This window comes from Myotis lucifugus, unplaced genomic scaffold (genome assembly GCF_000147115.1).
Source record: "Myotis lucifugus unplaced genomic scaffold, Myoluc2.0 scaffold_33, whole genome shotgun sequence".
Lineage (NCBI taxonomy): Eukaryota > Metazoa > Chordata > Mammalia > Chiroptera > Vespertilionidae > Myotis > Myotis lucifugus.
Window position 1 is genome coordinate 1,345,689 of NW_005871081.1, and position 14,680 is coordinate 1,360,368.

Genomic DNA, 14,680 nt, shown 5'->3' on the forward strand with positions numbered 1-14,680 from the left:
AATAAGTAAATATAAAAAATCAGAGTGTATTCCTGGACTGCATAAAAAATACAGTAATAATGTTAATAGTGCCAGCTATCTATCTACTGATTTATCTACACATACATGTCTTTAATATCAACTTTTTAAATAAACAAACACATATACCATTTAGGAGATATTATAAAAATCAAAGCAAACTACAAAAAAGTGAAAATATAATCCTAGCTATAAAAACACATAAAATAAACATTTTCTCATTTCTGTAAGAAATAAGGCTTCATGATGATGTCCTTCCAGTTAAGACAGCCATCATGGTGACGCAATTTAAAATGTTACCAAAGAAGCTGTCAAACTCCTTCTAGGGCTGTGTGTGTGCCTGCTTTCGTAACCAACTCACAATTCCGTATCTCTGTGTATATAACTCTGTGCTTTCTAAGAATGTTTTTCTCAGGAAAAACACAGGGCTGGGATTACTGAAACCAGGAATAGTGATATTTCAGAACCTTGTTGTGATTAGTCTAGTGTGCATCCCAGAAGTCATAGTGATTTAAAAGCTATAAGCAATATCCTGGAGTACCTGTTAGCATAGTTTTATCATTTTGCCTTTTCCCACAAGAGATAGGCGGGTAAGTGAAGAGTACCCCAAGACTGACTTCAACCTGCTGCCTTCCTCCCACCTCCCCCAACCCTCTGCTGAGCTCAGGCAGAAGTGAGAGCTGCAGAAAGAACAGTCAGGAAAAAGGACGGAGAGAAGGGAGTGACACTATGGGACCAGCACTCTGTGCTGGGCATCAGAGCAAATGCTTCTGTACATGATTCCCATAAGCATCACTCTGGGCCTGTGCCACAAGGATTATTATGCATGTTTACAGATGAGGACTCCCAGCAAGACCGCAACTGCCTCTGTTCTCACTGCTAGCAGGACAGCTGAACCCAAGAGGTTCACACTGTGTCTGGTCTGGCCCCTCTGACCATACCATACTGCTTTGTCTTTCACACTCACGTGCCCCTCCCTGCCCCCCCCCCCCCCCCACTCCTCATAAATCCTTACTCAGAAATGCTCCTCTTCAAATTACTCACTCTGTCAACCCCTAAAGCAGTGATGGCGAACCTATGACACGCGTGTCAGAGGTGACACGCGAACTCATTTTTTTGGTTGATTTTTCTTTGTTAAATGGCATTTAAATATATAAAATAAATATAAAAAATATAAGTCTTTGTTTTACTATGGTTGCAAATATCAAAACATTTCTATATGTGACACGGCACCAGAGTTAAGTTAGGGTTTTTCAAAATGCTGACACACCGAGCTCAAAAGGTTCGCCATCACTGCCCTAAAGCATGAGTAAAATGATGGATTTAAGAAGGAGCAATTTATATTTTATATCCATTTCTCTAAGAATTGAACAACTGATCAAGCATAAAACTAAAACTTTATGATACTAGAAGTATATTTCCCCTCCTTTAAATACAATCCATGCAGGGCCTTTCTACTACAGGAAAATCACCGAAAAGTCTATTTATGTCACTTTTGATATTTAAGGATTATATTTTATATTTTATAACTATAGTTATAACTGAGAAATATGAATAAAACTAAGCAAGTTATCCTTATCACCCCTCATCCCCGTAAAAAAACCCTACAACTTAAAATGTAAGTGAACTTTTGCAAGCAAAAGTAACATCTTTTAAAATACATATGACATTTTTATAATGCCAGAACATATGCAGTTAAGAAAAGAAACAGAACTTTATAAATCAATGGTTCATTTTTTAATTTAGTACAATAAAATAAAACAGTTGGTTACAGCTATTTTGACGAAACAATGGCTCTTTCTACTGATGTGAGCAATCCTTATACAGTGAATCTCCTCTGTATTTACTGAAATGACACTGTGGGCTGCAAGAAGGCAACAAAAGAAACACAAATAAGGAAAACTATATTGTAGCCAAGCAAAAAGTAACAATTAAAGTACTGGGGGAAAACAAAACTCATTTTACAGACTAAATTATGAAACCTATAATTCATTCAAAATAGGCAACCATGAATATATGATGTCTACTATCATATGATAATGCAAAAGATACATATCAGCTATAATTCTAGAATTGGTGGTTCTGTGAATGTATTCACAAATTCATACTCAGAATTTAAACTAACCCAATAAGACTGAAAATAAGATTTGAAAATTTCAAAACACTACACTTAATCCTTAAAAAACATACTCAGGCATAAACATAGGAAAGAGGTTACAAGTTAAGATTCAGAATGAAAAGTGGTGAACCCTGACAGAAGCTACTAGCCAACTGCGATCCTCATCTCCATTCATGGACTTACGCTTCAGAAGTGGGGTCTGACCTGTGAACGGAGTGGGGACTCTGGCTGCTCAGGGACCTCAGGGGGGCACACAGGCAGTGCATCCTGCCGCGTCCTCTCCAAGGCTTACACGGCCAGAGCATGACTTCTCCACCCACCTCCCAACTCTGGGACAAGCCACACGGAGGAGTCCTGCACAGTTTCCCCACTCAGAAACATCTATTCTTTCCCTGTTATTTTGGGGAAATGCTACACTTACATTTCAGCTATGACACAGTCATTAAAGTAATAGTACAGAAGAGAGGATAAACAGCACATACTCAAAAGCATTTCCTTGGAAATGTTATTTTAGGAAACTTTAACAGTCTGAATTTGCTTTAAATGTCATCCTCAGGGCAGATCCTCACTTTAATGAGAAAAATATTTAGTGAGAATCTTTCCCTAAAATTATTCACTCCCATCAAACTTCCAACCCAATCTTAGAGCATTCCCCCACAAAAAGAGGGATGGAGAGCAAAGATAAAAAAGATCATAATTTTGCCCTAGCATTCTATTTGCTTTCTATTTATCTCCCCTATGACTGCATCAATAATTCCTTTTAAACTTTTCAGAAACACAATGTAATCCTTGCATTTCAAGTCTGTAGGAATTTCATTTAATTTTTAATTCCCAGGAGTAGACAGCAAGAGCATAACTGAATGCATGTTTCATGGTTTCAGAAAGGTGTGTGCTAACATAGCCCACCCTCCTGGAAAGGTGAGGGAGGGCGAAGTATTGAGTAGGGATTGGGGGTCCTTTGGGTTTTTTGTTTCTGTTGGACACTATATATCCTAATCTCCCTTCTGTTCATCAACATGTCAAAGACTGCTGCTTCATTTCAGGGCATTTATCATGTTCACTCACTTCAGATCAGTTTATGCATGTATTTTGCTTAATGCTTACAATAGCCCTATGAAATAGACATTTTTACAGATGTGAGGTGACCTGGGCCCACGAGCTTAAAAGGGTTCAAAAAAGAAACCATAAACATTTTTTAAAACTTATTAATAAAAATCTGTGCCTCTTGTGCTAACATCTGCTAACGACTGAAACATTCCTCAGTCTTCTTAGAATTCTCAGGAAACAGACCAGCCTTGTTTAACAACCTAGCAGAAAATCTGTACATTCTGTTTCACGTGTTTAATTTTGTTTCAGGTTGCTGATTGTCTCCAATTTAATGTTAAATATACCTATAAAACCCAGCCCTCATTTTAAATGAGATATTATCTTTTACAGAAAATCTGTCTCATGCACTTCCAGTTTTATGGCCTAAAAGAAAACTGATTTGGTACCCTGATCTAGCTTGTAGCTACATTCCAGAATACTTACCAGCAACTTCAAGTCATTGTCCAAAGAGCTCTAGTCTAGACTGAAGGGGAGACATTTAAAAATAACCTTTCCATTATACAAATTCTAATATGCATTTCAAAGACGTCTTACCAGTACTTTTCAGGCACTAATTTCAAGGGGTAATTAACATTTTCATTGTTGAATAATCAAGTGAATATTAGTATTTTGGAGGGTACCCCAGAAGTCCTTTCCTTTCAGGTAAGAGGTCTAAGTGAACGCACCTGTGCTCTGTGAGAACATTCACGGCAGATGGGTGATTGGCACAATATGAAAGGTACAAGGTTTTCATCTGTGGCATCAGATTTAAAAAGCAGCCTCCAACTCTCTGCTGAGCTTCAGGCAACCTGGAGACATGCAACACAAAGGAAATAATCCTAAATTTTATAGACAGAAGGAAAATTGCTAAGTAACAAACAGATTATTTTGAGCAAGAAAGACCTCCTTGTGTACCACCTCTATGAAAACAAAATATCCAAATCCAAGAATATTTCTGTTCAAAGCAGGCATACAGCAGGGAGAAGTACTTACCTTGAAAGCTGCTCTGCTACGAAACAGTGAACTAACCCCCAACCTTTCCTCCATCCAGATGCCAGGACCTGTGCATAGCAGAGCTACAAACCCCCAAGTCTAGGCTTCTTTGGGTCGTGAGGAAAATACTAGTAGATGTCATGAAGCCTCACATGTTGCATGAAACAAGGAGAATTATAAAATGTGACTATTTGGTTAGTACGGTTTTCTACCAAAGTAGCATCAAGATATGCACACACATAAAAAGTACAAAAGCCACCTTTCCTTCAGGTGAAGACTGGACATTGAGCACATCTATCAACGCTCTCCTTCCCAAATCCACACTATATGACGGGTGACGGTTGCCTCAATTCTTTAGAAGGCATCAACTCACAAGAACAAAAAGAACTAAAACTTTGGAAGAACCAACTTTGGAAGCTGAAAAGCATATAATGAGCAGTCATAACTGGGCAGGCAAATCCAACTCCAAGATCACACCGGGGCCCCCTGCAATCGGGCTGCCCTTCAGCGGTGGGGCCACAAACAGCTGGGTAAAGGTCTGTGAGGCAGCAAGACACTTATCTTTGTGGACCAGAAGGTCACTGGTTGAGCATACCAGCAGGAATCCTTAGAAAAAAGGGACCGTGAAAGGACACTAACCAACCACCCTCACCCCAGTCTCCTTTGTCATCAGAACCCCAAAACACAGACAGAAAGGATTTCAACCCTCAAAGCAGGAAACCAAAAAAGCCTTCTCTTCTCCTGAGGGAATCAGACCCAGAGAAAAATCGAGCATAAAATAGTAACAGCAGGGGTTCTCCAAAAAAACAGTCAACAAGTTATAACCTATGGTCAGCACTTCCACTCAAGAGTTTAGGGCGCCAATCTTAATTATAAGAAGACACAGAAATATGACCAAATACTTTTGAAAAAAAAATCTAACGAGAACAACAAAGGACAAAAGGTGGGAATCTATGAAAGGGGGGTGGGGGAGGAGAGGGACATTATAGTTACTCTGCAGGGAGCAGAAAAATATACAGAAGAATTGTAATTAATCCTGAAAGAAATAACACAAGATCTATAAAAAAAGGAAAAGCATGCTTTTGTGGATGAGGAAAAAAAGGGGGGGGAGGGGGGTTTCCTATGGAAAGTAACCTCACAGGGTGATTTGATTATAAATTCCTAACTGGGCAGGTCATGGTGGGCAGTCATGCCCCAAGCCTATATCTTTTTAGTAATGTTTCATCTTTTCTTCTTTAAAATATGTTTTTATTGATTTCTGAAGAGAGAGAGGAAGGGTGAGGGATAGAGAGAAACATCGATGAGAGAAACATCATCGATCAGCTGCCTCCTGCATGCCCAATACCGGGGATCAAGCCCACAACCCAGGCATGTGCTCTGACTGGGAATTGAACTGGTGACCTCTTGGTTCATGAGTCAACGCTCAACCACTGAACCACACAGGCCGGGCTCATCTTTTCTTAACTATTCTGTAATCTAATCCCCACCTTGCTTTCTCCCATCTCCATGTAATCTTCCTTAGCTCCTCCTTAATTTCAAATGCACAAAAAGAAACTGCAAATTGTTATCTCAGTCTGTTGACAGGTGTGTCCCCAGTGTGGCTCAAATAAATTTTTATAAAAATCCTCTACAGGTTTGGACGTTCTTACTGATACCTTGAAAATAAGAACATTCAGGACAAAAGCAAAGGAGCATTTGAAAATTAAAATGGAAGAGCAATTGAGAAAGACAAAAGAAATCTAGAAAATGAAGCTCTGAAATCTCCCAGATTAATGGGAAAGAGAAGATTAAAAGACCAGGACAAGCAGTTCCACGTTAGGATAAAAATTCCAGATACAGAAAACAAACAAAATAAACAAAAGTAAATCAAAGAAATTATCATAAAATTCGGCAGACTAAAAGACATGAATCTCCAGATGGAAAGAACCCAAAGTGCCAGCAGGAGGGATGCAAAATGACACAAACCCAATATATGCATCAGCATCGAAGTTCAGGATTCTAGAAACAAAGACACTAAAGGCTTTGAGGGGAAAACACGAGTTTCAAACAAAAGAATCAGGAATTAGAATGGCCCAGGACTTCTCAACAACATTGAACCTTAAACAGTGGATGGAAACAATTTCCAACAATTCTACCTCCATGCATCATAATTAATATGAACATGAACTAATTGTCTCTATGGACTCTTTCCTCAGGACAGTCCTAGCAAATGAGAGACTGCAGCAACAAGACAGGAAGACACCAGTGTCCAACACGGAGGTGGTGAAAGGCAGCAGGATGATAATCAAGGGAGACTCTGAGACCAGGCAGCATGGCTAGAGGTGAAAACCCGAAGGCTCCAGAGTGACTTCTACAATATAACATTAACAAGTACCTAGTGTACATATGAATATATTGAAAGAAATGAACATAAGCCATGAATAAATTAGTGGCAGATATAGAAAAAAGCAAGCAGACAAAAAATGAAGGCAATTATCACCATTACTATTATGCGAAAAGGCACAGTAATTCCATCAACATCATTTACATAAGGCAATAACCAGGCTTATCGAGGTTTTATTGTTTAGTTCATTTATCCTTATCTGAAGTCAATGTAAACTAGCATCTGAACAGCTAGCAGACTCTTTTCCAAGAGTGAACTCCTAAGTGGGGGTTTTAATAGCCTTCAGGAATTAGCCACAACTCTATCTGTAATATTAATAACCACTGACCTAAAAAACAAACTTCGACTATTTATTCAGACACTGGGAACAGATTAAAAAGGTAAGAAATCTTGTCTACCTTAAAAGTGACTGCAATCTTTTTGGGTAAAATGAAACACATACAAAAATTAAAGAAATATAAGACAGCCGATGATGCCTCAATTTTATGACACGAACTGCTGCCAGCCCACAGAGGAGGAAAGCACACACCCTCCAGGAGAAGGCACAAAGGCCAGCCAGCATCCTTTCCAAATCACCCAAAGACCAGTCATCACACACAGCGAGGATGCAGCACCAGAAGATACATCGGACCACCTGCTTTCTACCAGGATCCAGACACCTGAGACACACCTATTTTCAAACTACTACATACTGGCATTTGAGCAGGTGATGTTCATACTCAGGAGCAAAGTGAAATAGTAGATCCTGGCTTCTAGAATGGAAAGCTCTAGCAGGGAACCCCAACTGCTGAGCCGAGGGAGTTGAAGGTAACTGCAATGATAGGATGACAAAGTTTTATGAACAAGAGAAGAACATTGTTAGAGATGTGCACATGAAAATGATTAAACTATTAAGACTTCATTGCTCAGTGCTGTGCCATATACTGTTATGATTTCACTTCCAACCTGATCCAACACCACAGCTGTTGATACATTCAAAGGAGAACGTACCTGTTACCTAAGCCAATGGATTTCATTTCTTATATTTCATCAATTAAAATTAAGTTAGTATGGTTTACATATGAACAATTACTTCATTGTACAAGGTTTTCTTTCTTTGGCCCCACTGAGCCTGGCCCTAGAGTTTTATTACCTCACTCAACCTAATTTTGCCAGAATTCACTATACTCACCGCCACCTTTTCTCCCCTAGCATGCTGCTAATAATGTGGTAGACCCCCTTGGAGGAGGAACAAGAGGGCCAGAGAATAGCCTCATTCAACTCCTATAAAAGCCCTTGCATGACCACTCCCTTAAGCATTAAGCCCCAAGGATAATGAGGTTCTGACTGCATCAAATAATCTTAGGAACAAAGTCTGAGGTCTGTTGACCATAGAGACAGTTTTCAGCTTCAGGCCCAGGAAAGCAGCAAAATCAGAGGAAGCAACACCATGGCTGACATCAGGACCAGCTGCAAGAACTAATGATCCATAGGTCCAACCAATCAGTAGAGATCATGACACTGAAAGAACATACCCAGAAAGCTGATGAATATTCTACTGAGATCCTCTCAAGACCTCCCCTAAAATCCCTGTCTTTGGAAAACAGCTAAAACCCCTTAAGATGAAGGACCCAGTGCAAGCTCTCCCACTCTCTTGAGCAGGCCCATACCTTCTCCCCACTCCCCTTTGTTCCCTCAAAGCACATACCTTTTCTTTCTTTCCCCTAAGCTCCGTTCTTTTGCCTCTGTAACCTGTTTCCTGAGTCCATGCAGCCCAGCGGCTCACTTCTTCCTCCTCTGTGACTTTCTATATAACCCATTTGAGTTCTTGGCTCTGAATTCTTTCTTAGTCAAACTCAAGGACCAAGGTCTAACATCTGGTGCTATTCACCATTAACCTTCCTCTGCCACCCTGAACTTCCGTTTTTAAATTTATGCTGTGAGGATAGTAATGTTTGCCCTATTTCACAAGGCTTACATGAGGCTTGCAAGAGGTATTGCCAAATGTACTGCATAAATATTAATTTATTTAGTCTACATTACCTATGCCAGTGGGAAGGAGAAGCAAACATTTACTTCCATTTTGTACACAACAGGACTGGCCTCTTGCAAAAAACCCACACTGCTGCCAAATAACCTTCATTTACCAAAGGGAACACTACCCTAGTTATGATCATGCATGTAATTTTATGTAAGCCAAAAATGTTGCAAACAATTACAACAAAAAATGTCAATTGCTGTTTGAGAGCCAGGATTTGGTTACACTGACATTCAGCTTTCCTTGCCACACCTTCCAATATGAAGTTCCTCTATGAAACCTTGAAGCCAAAGTTGAGAGAGCAAACCTACTTTCAGCATGGCAAACTGTTAGCAATTTAAAGAGCTCCTGGCACCAAGGGCAGGCCTCTTCCAAGAATGAGAAAGACACATACAAAAAGCTGGAAGGAAAACCAGAGACCAACGAAGAGAAAAAGTTTTCTGGTCCTTCTGGTGGCTACAAAAATAAAGATAATGCAAAAATAAAATGTGTTAGCTTTCTTTATCAGCCCACAAACAAATAAGCATAAATATCATCTGGTGGATTAAAATCTCAAAACTTTTCATGTGCATTATGACTTTAAGTCATCCAACACCCAGCAGGCATTAATAAATATCCTTTAATGCCTCATGTTAACAAAGAACATAAAATAGCTGAAACCGGTTTGGCTCAGTGGATAGAGCATCGGTCTGCGGACTGAAAGGTCCCAGGTTCGATTCGGGTCAAGGGCATGTACCTGGGTTGTGGGCACATCCCCAGTAGGAGATGTGCAGGAGGCAGCTGATCGATGTTTCTCTCTCATCGATGTTTCTAACTCTCTCTCTCTCTCCCTTCCTCTCTGTAAAAAATCAATAAAATATATTTAAAAAAAAAAAAAGAACATAAAATAGTCACACAGAAAAAAATCTCATGTCTGATCATCCAGAACACACGTCCCCTACCCCCGAAAAAATAATATCTTGGAAAACTGACAAAACCAAGCCTTTAATACTTCCAAACATCACATTATGCATGTAGTGCTTTACAATTTCTCAGCTTCCTGATGGGCAGGAACAACACATGCTGGAAGAAGACACTCAGAAGACTTGGCCTTCAAGGGTGTGTGCACACACGCCTTCCCATGTAGCACATGGCGGCATGTAAGGAACTAAAGCCATTGGTGCCTCTACACTCTTTCACAAGCCATCCTCCTCTCTTCAGGGGTTATTCATCCCCTACTTTTCCCTAACACCTTAAAAATCCTCACTCACATGAAATCCTTCTCCTTTCTCTGACTAGTCAGCATATCCCTCCTTCAGAGATCACTACTGTAAAATTTAGATAATCTAAAATGCAGCTTTTACTATAAAAGGTAATATACCTAAAAAATTCCAAATAATCTAGTTTCCATCTTTGAAAATGCAAATTCTCAAATTATGGTAAACTTGATCCTTTAAATACCATTTATACCAATCTGAATTTTGTAAATTTTAGCATCTTACTTACTTGGTGCATTCTTCTAAAGACTGTACAAGCATTTGCTGGAAAGAACATATTTCTTCTAGATTTCCCATTAAATATGAAGTGTTTGCTGAACTTAACCTAGAGCCAAGAAAAATAACAGCAAAAATATGTAAACAGTTTTACTTATATTCCTCTCCTCTCCCATCCTGATGCCCTATTGAAGTCTTAACCTAATAAACAAATTGCCTATGTCTAAGGCAAACTGGTACACTAAATTCTGTGCCAGTACTTCACCCTCTACTTTCTGAAAATACAAGGAAACAGCCTTAGGTGACGACTATTCTACAATTAACACAATTTATCATCTAACTTACTTCTCACTGGTCTGCAATGGCCGTAGGTAGGTTGAAAGCACAGTCTGAAGTTCTTTAGAGTATTCATTTTCTGTTTCCAAAATATTCTGTAGCACCTACAATAAATGATGAATAAATATTACTTGACATTAAGATTTCGAAGTTTCTGAAAGTTCATCACCATTGTTCAATTCACATTGTTGCTTCTATATAATACTAATGTGTTTAATATCATAGATCCCTATGATTAACAACTAAATCCACATAATTACTATTACCATGGCTATACCACTGACTACCTTACTGCCAGGCACACATGACACAGGTATACCTAGAATGAGGCTAGAATGAATTCCTTCATCAGTAAGTAATGCCAAGTCTATAGATAAAAGGAGAAACAACTGATAATCACAAAAGCACAGATGCATGAATGAATCTCTAAGCACTGTTGCGCGAAAGAAGCCATTCACAAAAAGCACATCCTGCCTATTCCATTTATAGTAAATCAAAGAACAGGCAAAACTCATCTACACTGGCAGAAATCAAAAGGGGGGAGGGTAGTGTAACAAGGGGGAAAGGGACATGACATAAATTACTGGGGTAATGGACCTGTGCTACATTGTGATTTGGGTAGGTGTTACATAGGCATATACACTTGTCAAAGCTCACTGAACTGTACCCTTGAAATCTATGCATTTTGACATATAAGGTATATTCTAACTAAAAAATATATAAAGTTTATTCTTTAGATTGCGTCTAGGAAATCTAAATTAATTTGTGGGCACTAAAGACCTTCACTAGAGAATATGATAGACTCAGATTATCCTACATATATTTATTAAAAATTAAAGACCTACAGTATAAAACCATCTTTAAATAGCCAGTACAGGCATACTTTGTTTTATTGCACTTCTCTTTATTGCAAGTCACAGGTGTGTTTACTTAACAAACTGAAGGCAAGACGCTCCTCCACCAGTAAAAACATTAGGACTTACTATTGTAATACTTACTTTATTGTGATGGTCTGGAACTGACCCCACAATAATCTCTAAGGTATGCCTGTACTCTAAAGATAGCAGATTAATTATAAATCAACTTTTAAACTAAAAGGTTTCCTGATATCCTATATTAGTGTAGCAAATTTAGCCAAAAATCACTTAACTCCTAAAAACTGAAATACAAAGTGCAAAACAGCTGAACTAAAGCATGAGGCTCTCTCCATGAGTAATCACCAAAAGCAAAGGCTCCTCACTGGACAAGGGGAGAAGACGCCGAGGTCTGCAAGTGGAGCCGGGATGTGCAGGCAGGCCTGAAACTAATTACCAATGCTTACTCTCTATATTCGCGGCACTAAGCAGGGTGCTCTACAACCTGAAGTTCTTTAGAATATCACAAAACCTTTTCCTTTTACAGAGGAAAAGACAGAAGTGTAGAGAGATAACGTAACTTATCCAAAATCAAACAGCTAGTGAAGAACAGAGCCAGAATGTGAGCCTAGATCTCTCTGACATGACACTGCCCACCACTGCCTTCCCCAGCTATCAGACTAGGGGCAGGAGTTAGGGCTCCTATGGGCCCTGACATGAATAAAGAAAGGGAAATCCCTTCCTCAATTGTTTTTTCATCCCCAGCATCTTCTTTAATCAGGAAATCATATTACATGTATTTTCTGAGGATCTATTACATGCACTAACATGTGTTATATCTTCTAAAACTAACAAATGATCTTAAATTAATGATACAAAAAAAATGTACAGAATATGAAGCTTTGAAACACACTTAGTTTTCTCCCCCTGGTTTTTTATAATAAAAATATATGTCTAAACATTTAAGAAAAAAGTAATGTTTATGCTTACAGCATTAATTCTGTTCACTACTGTTTTCTGTGTACTCTGAGGAGAGACTACAGTCACTCATGAGTAAATGCAAACCTGATTAAATAACTTACTTACTATACTATTTAATTTGAAGAGAATCAGAGGTTCTTTCACTGTGATACTGAACACTGGTTTTGCCCCTGAATGGGTCTATTCATGGAAGACTGGTGGAGTGAGCCAGAGGGAGGAGGGGCCACTCCAGAGTTCATTCCTTTGTGGGGGAATCTGGGTGCTGATCCTATGATTATAATGTCTTTCTTCGAAGAAATACTCTTTAGACACAAATGTCAAAGCACTAGTGGACTGAGAACACAGTGTGACATCAGCCACTGCATCATCAGAGAATTATACTTAAACCTGATCTTATCCTTCAAAAATAATGTGAAGTAATAAGCCAAGTATAATAGGTCACTGAACTAAAAATAAAAATGTCACAGATATGTCCAATATAAAGTCCTTTTTCAATGTTAAAACAAAGGTTAAGTACAAATATCAGGAATTATTAGCAACACTGGGTAGAATACTAAAAACCTAAAATTCTATTTTATAAAACATAGAGCAGTTCCTAGGTGATATACAAGGAAAACTGGGAGAAAACAAGAGTGGAAGAATAAGTGGCCTTTCCTCAGTGGTAGTATAAGCACAGCAGGCAGCTGTAAAAGCTTCCGAAAGCATGTAGCACCAAAAACAATCCTCTGCCAAAAAGCTACACCTATTACGACAGTTCAGCTGGCTCATTTCTGTTATTGTCATAAACATTCTCTTCCAATAAGTGCTAGAGACAAGTTCTATAATACAGCCATCCAAACATTCCAAGTTACACTTAGCTTTTCCACCAACGCAGGACCAAGACTTGGCTGACTGTGTCATGCTGACGCTGACTGTCCACTCTGCCAGGAGGCCACGCGTCCCTCCTCCCTAAGCTCATCAGCACATCTGTGTACTCCAGTCATCACCTTTCTTCCCTTTCTTGACTTCTGCACACTCTGGCTGCTGCAGGACCCCATGAGACCTAGCAGACAGGGTGCCAAAGTGCCACCACACGAAGGCAGGATACCAGCGAACGCGTGCAGTTCTCACAGAAAGAGCAGTCTTTCTTCCACAGCCGTGAGGAACGACCCAGCCTGAGCTCAGCCAGCCTGAGCTCTCCCTGAGGCATAAGGCGTGGAGAACCAAGTCCAGTCAAACAATGGTGCCACACAGAAGGAGGACATCAGGCACGCCACACAGACAATCCCTGAACTATCAGCCATTACAGCAAAGCAAAACAAAGGGCGCCTGATTTCAGTAACTTGCAGACGCACAGAAACTCATTATTACCACCATTAATGGAGCACTTAGTATCACTGATTGATTTTACAAACGAGTTACAACTTTCATTACAAATCTTGATAGATATCAGATGCTTTATTTTATATGCCATTGATAGTCCTTTAAAAATGAATAAATGATCTACATATAAGAAAAAATAAATAACATTAGGTAATTTTCTAAGATGTGATCCTGATAAAAATTATCATCATAAACTAAAGCCAAATTTCAAAAACATAAACCTGTTTCATACGCACAATGGGAAGAACTAAAGAACGGCACAACTGTTCTAACCCCTCTCCCACCCACCTATTCACTCCCCCCCACACAGGGAAAAATAATCACTGCACGTTCTCTTTCAACCCAGTCTATTTAAACTGTATTTAGTACTTAAATATTCAAACAGTAAATTTATGAGACAGGAACTGAACCGCAAATAAACGATCAGCCTCTAGGACAGTGGTTCTCAACCTTCCTAATGCCGCGGCCCTTTAATACAGTTTCTCATGTTGTGGTGACCCCCAATTTCATTGTTACAAATTGAACATAATTAAAGCATAGTGATTAATCACAAAAACAATATGCAATTATATATGTGTTTTCCGATGGTCTTAGGCGACCCCTGTGAAAGGGTCATTCGACCCCCAAAGGGGTCGCAACCCACAGGTTGAGAACCGCTGCTCTAGGGAAAGGAGAGTAAGGGAAGGGCAGTGCTGCTAGAGGAAGCAATTCCTACAGCTCCTCCCAGCTCCACAAATCCAGAGGCCAAAGGAACACAGAGGAGCAACCCACTCCTACATCCACTGGCAATTACTGATTTAATGTAGTTTGCTGATCTCTGTGTGTTCTTAATACTTAGTAACATTTACTCTCAAAGAGTTCAGAGGTGCCACATAAAATGTTTTATGTTACTGTACCTATTGGAAGAAGTTATATTATGTTATATTTCTAAATTTGGGGATTCACAAGGTCTTAAATGTATTTCTTCCAAGCCCTAAGGTTTACTAATATAATAGCTGCAGTAAAAGTGCAGGTTCACAATGACATATGTCACCACAGAAAGCTGGCCTTAGCAAGCAA

At 39.3% G+C, this 14,680-nt stretch overlaps 1 protein-coding gene across 11 annotated transcripts in view; it reads right to left on the reverse strand.

Annotated features, from left to right (window-relative positions):
- The window catches only part of ARHGEF7 (Rho guanine nucleotide exchange factor 7), a 102,539-nt gene that overhangs the window by 35,454 nt on the left and 52,405 nt on the right, over positions 1-14,680 (reverse strand). For all 11 annotated transcript variants that reach the window (XM_023752461.1, XM_023752460.1, XM_023752458.1 and 8 more), the window contains 3 exons: positions 10,434-10,528; positions 10,102-10,197; positions 3,910-4,032 (listed from right to left, as the gene is read on the reverse strand). In XM_023752461.1, the coding sequence (XP_023608229.1) occupies positions 3,910-4,032; positions 10,102-10,197; positions 10,434-10,528 (314 nt within the window). The remainder of the gene's footprint in view (positions 1-3,909; positions 4,033-10,101; positions 10,198-10,433; positions 10,529-14,680) is intronic.